Here is a 5,950-nt window from a genome sequence, read left to right as displayed (position 1 = left end):
TAAAAAAATAGACACACGCGTAGCGCACGATGATGATGCTCGTTTAACTAAGACGTGTAGGCCACTAAAGAAGTGAACACGCCTCCGCATGAAATCATAGATCCTGAATAGTGATATCATCGAAGTTTTTTTAACTAACCAGAAGAATTAAAAAAATTAGACGATAATTAAAAAATTATTATAGATGGCGAAACACATAAGGATAGAAAGGAGAAGGGATGTGTAAACAAAAGTAAAAATTTGATACTGAAATTACATTTTTTCAAATTCTTTTTATTTTTTTTATATACAATGAGTCAATTCGAGTTTTTCAGATTTGTATTTTGCATTTTCGTAATTATTATTCACATAAATAATTCATAAATATGTGTAAATCTTGCTGATGGATGAATACGAAAACAATTCTTAAAAATTTGTCTGTAAAGAAATCCTTTTCCACTCTGCTGGGAAAGAATATTCGTTATCATTGTTTAGAAGTCTGCATTTTTATTTCTCATTTTATTGTGTTTGTCATCTGGTCAGAAAAGCTAAAATAGATAGAAAAAGAAACCATTAATGCGACACTCGGAACCAGTTTTGTTTTGAATTAATAAATCCGTTTGACATAATTTTGTAATTTTACCACAAATAACTTCTAAATACAGGAAGTTTTTTTCAATCAAAGAGGAATTTTCATTGGTACAAAAAACCATTTCTTTAAATCAAAAGAAATTTCTTTTACTAAGAGAAAATGAGTCAATTAGCATGAACCTGAATAAATTTTTATAAATAAAGACTGTATTGTATTTAAATTGACTAATTTTACTTGTTAGTAATTTTTGTTACTAATTTTACTTGTTACTGAATAATTGTAAATGTTGTAAAAATCGTACTTATTATCCTTGAGCATTGGCGCTAGCTTGAGCATTAGCATTGGCATTGGCATTTCCTAAGGATCCTCCTGCAGGATATAAAGCACCTGGTCCTCCAAATCCTTTTTGTCGTTAAAAAAGAAACAAAATATTAACAAATGTAAGAAGAAGAACAATTATTAATAATAAATGTATAATTACCACCATTTGCTCCACCATATCCGAGTCCTTGTCCTTGTCCTTGAAAGAAAGAGAAAACACAAATTACAAAAAACAGTCAAGTTTGGAAAAACAAATTAATACAAATTACTTAGCCTATATCGATAGGGTTCTGTTTTGAATGTGAAAAATCACTTAATTCCTCTTTCTTTCCTGACCACTTCTCATAGAGAACACGTGTAATTACAAATTCAAGATAGAACCTTATGATGTTAGGTTCGCAAAATTCAGTAACCAATTTGACCTTTTGTGGGAGAATTTGGTCAGTTTGCAGGATGGTTACCTTGATAATTAGTATAGGGTTGCTGGGCTCCATGTCCAACCAAAGGTCCTGGCCAACCAAACCCTCCTTGTCCTCCAAATCCTCCTTGTCCGTTATATCCTACTTGTCCATTATACCCTCCTTGTCCACCAAATCCTCCTTGATTACTATAGCCTAAATTTGGACCATAGCCTTCAGGTTGGCCTAATCCAGGATTATTCGAAACTGCATCAGCTTTAGCATTAGCTGATCCTTGACCAGTTGTTAGGGATTGGGTATTTGTTAATGTTTTTCCACCGAAGACAGAGGCACTGGAGGAACTGGAGGAACTGGAAGAACCAAGTTTATCCTTGTGTCTCAAATGACGCTTCAGACGGTGTACTATGGACGCTTCCGCTTCAGCTCCATGTAGGCCCTCTTCAAATTAAAATTAAAATAAATTTAATATTTTACATCTTATTATGCGTTTTTTCGAACATCTTCACGACTAATAGTAATAGTCATTATCCATAATGAAAAACCAATGGTACCCTAAGCTGGGGTTAGGGGCGCTTAATAGACCTCCCTCCGATTCACGATTGTTTCCAATATATTTTAATCGAAAACAATCACGAATAGGTCCCAAATTTCATGTGTAGTTACCCTTTTTTTTCACAATAGATACTTTCGGAAAAGCGGCACATCCTTGGTTCTGTATTTAAAATACAATATTGCTTCTTCTAGGTAATTTAATTATAGTTTTGCAATTTTTAGTTATTAACCTTTATATTTTTTATCCATAAGAAACAAATAATCCATTTAGAAAAGGTAAATCAAGGGTGCGCCGCTTTCCCCCAAATGTGCCACTTAACCCCAGTTGGCGCTATGCTTCTTTAGAGGGATATTTTCAAAGCAAACGCTAAAATTGACATTTAATATAAGAATAAGTGAAATGACAGGGTATTTCTTATAGCTTTGTATTGTGTTTTAAGTGATTTTTAATTGTTCATGACTTTGTTTAAATTAACATTTGAATGTAAGCCTTGTAATTTATGGAGATATTTTGATAAATCCTAAATTTTTGAAAATATGACTATTAAATTCTAAGTTCTTTGAAATATTGTATCAAGGGACTATGAAATCTTTTTTAATGATGAAAAAACAAACGCGCGTAATTGAAGTTTTTCTTTTCACGTAATTTACTTCTTATTGTCTCATATAAAAGAAAAGCAAGGAAAATTGTTTGTATAATATTAATATTATATGTATTTTGTATTTTTGTTTAGGAATACGAAAAATAATCATTTTCAGCGTAAAAGTAGTTGAAAATTGTATGTTTAAAATTATATGAGATAATATTATAAATTGAGCAAAACAAGTTTTTTATTCTCTATTTATTCATTATTGTTCAATAACAAAAACTGTTGTAAAATTTTTTTCTATATTATTTAAACTTGTACAAGTTTTTTTTCTAAATTTTAGAATTTAAGTCTTGAAATGAAAAAACAGAACAGATATTTTTTGAATTCTAATAATTTTTTATAACAATAGCAATTTCAGACGAATAAAATTCAAATAACGTAACGAAAAATTGTTTAAGATTTTAAATCTTCTCTAATAAACCTAATGATTTTTATTTCAAATAATTGATTTCCATAAGATAACAAAATAGTTTAATCCTCAACTAAAAAAATTGAATTGTCAATGAAGAAGATTAATTTCCTGGCAAGAAAAAAACTAAGTTTCTAACAAAACAGAAGAATTATCAACAAAAAATATAATGGTTGATAATTAAACTAAAAAGTATTTTTTATATTATTCATAACCAAGAAAGACTTTTCAGTATAAAATAAACAAAAATATGATAAATTATAATTTAAAGGAAAAGTTTATTTTTCTTACAAAATCTAAATTTTTAATGACTGTTTTTTTCTTTATTTATTTGATTTAAGGTTATATAATATATACATATAATTTTTCTATTTTTCTCGAGAAAAGCCAGAAAAATTTTGGAATCTTTCAGATACGTCGTAAAAGTATCTAGAAAATTTCTAAGAATATTTTTTTATATGATTTTAGCTATTTAGATTTTAGATTTTGTTGCTTGGGAATAATTTGAGAATATTTTTTAAACGTTCAGAAATCTTTCAAATTTTTAAAATATTTTTAATCTCCTTATAATTCTAAAAATACCTAAATATATTTTAAGCTGACTCGAATCATTCATAAACTTGTTTTAAAATCTTCCGAATTTATTTTCGACTACTTTAGAAATATTTGGTGACGTTTTATAAGTTTTTTAAATCAAAATTTTATTTAAAAATCTTTCCAAATCTACATTCCGTGTTAGTTTTTTGAAATTTTGTTAAAAACTTTTCAATATCTTTAAAAATAATTCGAGTTTTTCGTAAATAGTTGAAAAGTTTCAGCAAAATTTAAAACATTGTGTTCAAATATTCCAGATTCTTTTTTGGTAACTTTAGAAATATTTTGAAAGAAATTCTGATGAAGCTTCTCAATTTTTTGTTCGAAATATTCAAAAATTTACATTTTGTTTTCAATACAGTTATTTGCAGATCTCTTCAAATTTTCTATCAATCAGTCTACCAAAAGAAATTAATTTTGAAACCAAATAGACAAATTGTCAACAACAAACAAATTTCTGTGAAGAAAGGGCAACAATTTGAGGAAAATTATAATTTAAAGGGTAAAATAAATTCGAGTAGAAAATAAAAATTTGTAATAAATATTAATTTTTTTAGATTCTAGGTTGATTTGCTTTAAGGCAATATAAACAACATATTCTATAGATTTCTCGAGAAAATTCAAAACGATTTTTGAAGATTGCAGATGTGTCGAAAAAGTATTTAGAAAATTTCTAAGAAAATTTTTTTATTTTACAGTTTAATATATTCTCTTTAAATTAATTTTTCAAAGTAAGAAATCAGTGTAAATATTCTCTGGAATCTTAAGAAATTATTTTGATCTCATTAAGCGTTTCAAAATCTTCCAAAAACTTGAAAATTTTATTTTGAAATCTTCAAAATTTGTAAAAGCTTAAACACTTCTTTTTGACTGATTGTCTTTTCCTATTTTATTTTAACTCTGCAAAATAAAAAATAAACATTGCCTTAAAATCAATATATTTTATTTTTCAAGCTATTAAAAGTGCTGATAAGACTTGAAAATTAATAATTTAGGAAATAAATTTTTAAGTCAACAACTTCGAATTTATGTTCAATATTATTTTTTTTTTAATAATAAAAAGAAATAATGATTCTGATCTGACACAAAACATTAAATAAGCCAAGGACTATTTTAATGGTCTCTCGAAGGCCAACATTTTTCACATATCTCACCTTGAATTTGATTGTAAATTAGAAAATGTACTGAGCCTTCTGGAATTTCCATTTTGAAACGAACGCAAAAAAAAAAACATTTAAAAATTGACACAAAACATGAAGAAGATCCTATAAATTCAAAATGCAAATTATTCAAGAAATCTTAGTGATACACTCGGAATTGATGAAATTCATCAAGAAAAAAGTATATTAAAATTACAATAATTTTTTGCCCTGTTTTTTTCTTGGTGGTTGAACAAAGATTGATAGAAGTATAAAAAAATTAAAATATTTTATCTTACCGGCCATACAGGCGGTGAAGACTAGGAGAGCCAAAAGGCCGATGACCGTTGGATTCAGCATGATTATCTATACGAAGACTATGGTTTTCATGGATTCGTCTCTTTCTTAAATACTTGGCCCCCACCAAAAATAAATCTTTCCTCCAATTTTTATCAATGACAAATTTTTCTCTTTTCTACGTATCTCGCAGACAGCCATTAATTCTCGAATATAGGACCGGTTTATGATTATGCAACATTTTAAGAGAGGACGTCCGATTCTATACATTAATTAGCAAAGAGATGAAGATAGGAAGACATTGTCAAAAAACGGTTGAGCATACGTTAGAATGGGAATTACGACGAAAACAAGTTCCACTAAATATGAGAACAAATAAAATATTCACGAGTTTGATAGTTCGAGAAAAAATTATCTTATTTGCGAGAGTAAGAGTTAGCAAAAAACAAAACAAAAAACAATGTTGTTTTCAATTTGAATAATATAATAAATATGAAAATTAAAAACTTTAAATTTATTTATTTCGACCGGAGAAGATTCATTTCTAGCAAAATAGTTAAATTTTCAAAAAGCACTTGAATTTTTTTATCAAATTGTTGAATTTTCAACAAAATAGTCTAATTAAAAAAAATTAATTTTCTACCAAAAGAGTAGATTTCTAAATATCTTTTGAATTGATTTAGTGCAAAATATGACCACTACTTAAAATCGTTTAAAAAATTTTAAATACCAATTTTCGATGAAAAAAACGCGAACGTAACAAAATAGTTCAATCAATAACCCAAAAAATAAATTTTTTAAGAAGAAGATTATTTTCTTGTAAAAAAATTTTATTTTCAACTAAAGTGATGACTCTTTAACCAAACAAATGAATTTTTAACAAAGTAGTTTAACTTTAAACTAAGTAATTGAATTTTCTAACAAAACATAAGAATTCTTAAAAAAAATGTGATATTATATACTTAAACCAAAAAGCATTTTTTATTTTAAATCAAAAA

The 5,950-nt window shown here is 27.0% G+C and overlaps 1 protein-coding gene across 1 annotated transcript; it reads right to left on the bottom strand.

The window, feature by feature from the left end:
• Window positions 1-316: 316 nt before the first annotated feature.
• LOC117167880 (uncharacterized PE-PGRS family protein PE_PGRS54-like) lies at window positions 317-5,015 on the bottom strand. The gene is made up of 5 exons (XM_033353115.1): window positions 4,955-5,015; window positions 1,354-1,749; window positions 1,053-1,091; window positions 873-973; window positions 317-527 (listed from the first exon to the last, which is right to left on the bottom strand). The coding sequence occupies exons 1-4, from the start codon at window positions 5,013-5,015 to the stop codon at window positions 876-878; spliced, it is 594 nt and encodes a 197-aa protein (XP_033209006.1). The 3' UTR covers window positions 317-527; window positions 873-875.
• Between the last annotated feature and the right edge of the window lie 935 nt (window positions 5,016-5,950).

Source organism: Belonocnema kinseyi, chromosome 2, assembly GCF_010883055.1.
Source record: "Belonocnema kinseyi isolate 2016_QV_RU_SX_M_011 chromosome 2, B_treatae_v1, whole genome shotgun sequence".
In the NCBI taxonomy this organism is placed as follows: Eukaryota; Metazoa; Arthropoda; class Insecta; order Hymenoptera; family Cynipidae; genus Belonocnema; species Belonocnema kinseyi.
The sequence above is the reverse complement of the archived record's forward strand: the minus strand, read 5'-3'. Positions and strand labels throughout refer to the sequence as shown.

Excerpts from the sequence above, each read along its gene's own strand:
- LOC117167880 (XM_033353115.1), bottom strand. The coding sequence starts at position 5,015 with ATGCTGAATCCAACGGTCATCGGCCTTTTGGCTCTCCTAGTCTTCACC. Across the intron at positions 1,092-1,353 it reads ACCCTATACTAATTATCAAG|GACAAGGACAAGGACTCGGA; the intron begins GTAACCATCCTG and ends CTTTCTTTCAAG. Across the intron at positions 974-1,052 it reads ATATGGTGGAGCAAATGGTG|GATTTGGAGGACCAGGTGCT; the intron begins GTAATTATACAT and ends AACGACAAAAAG.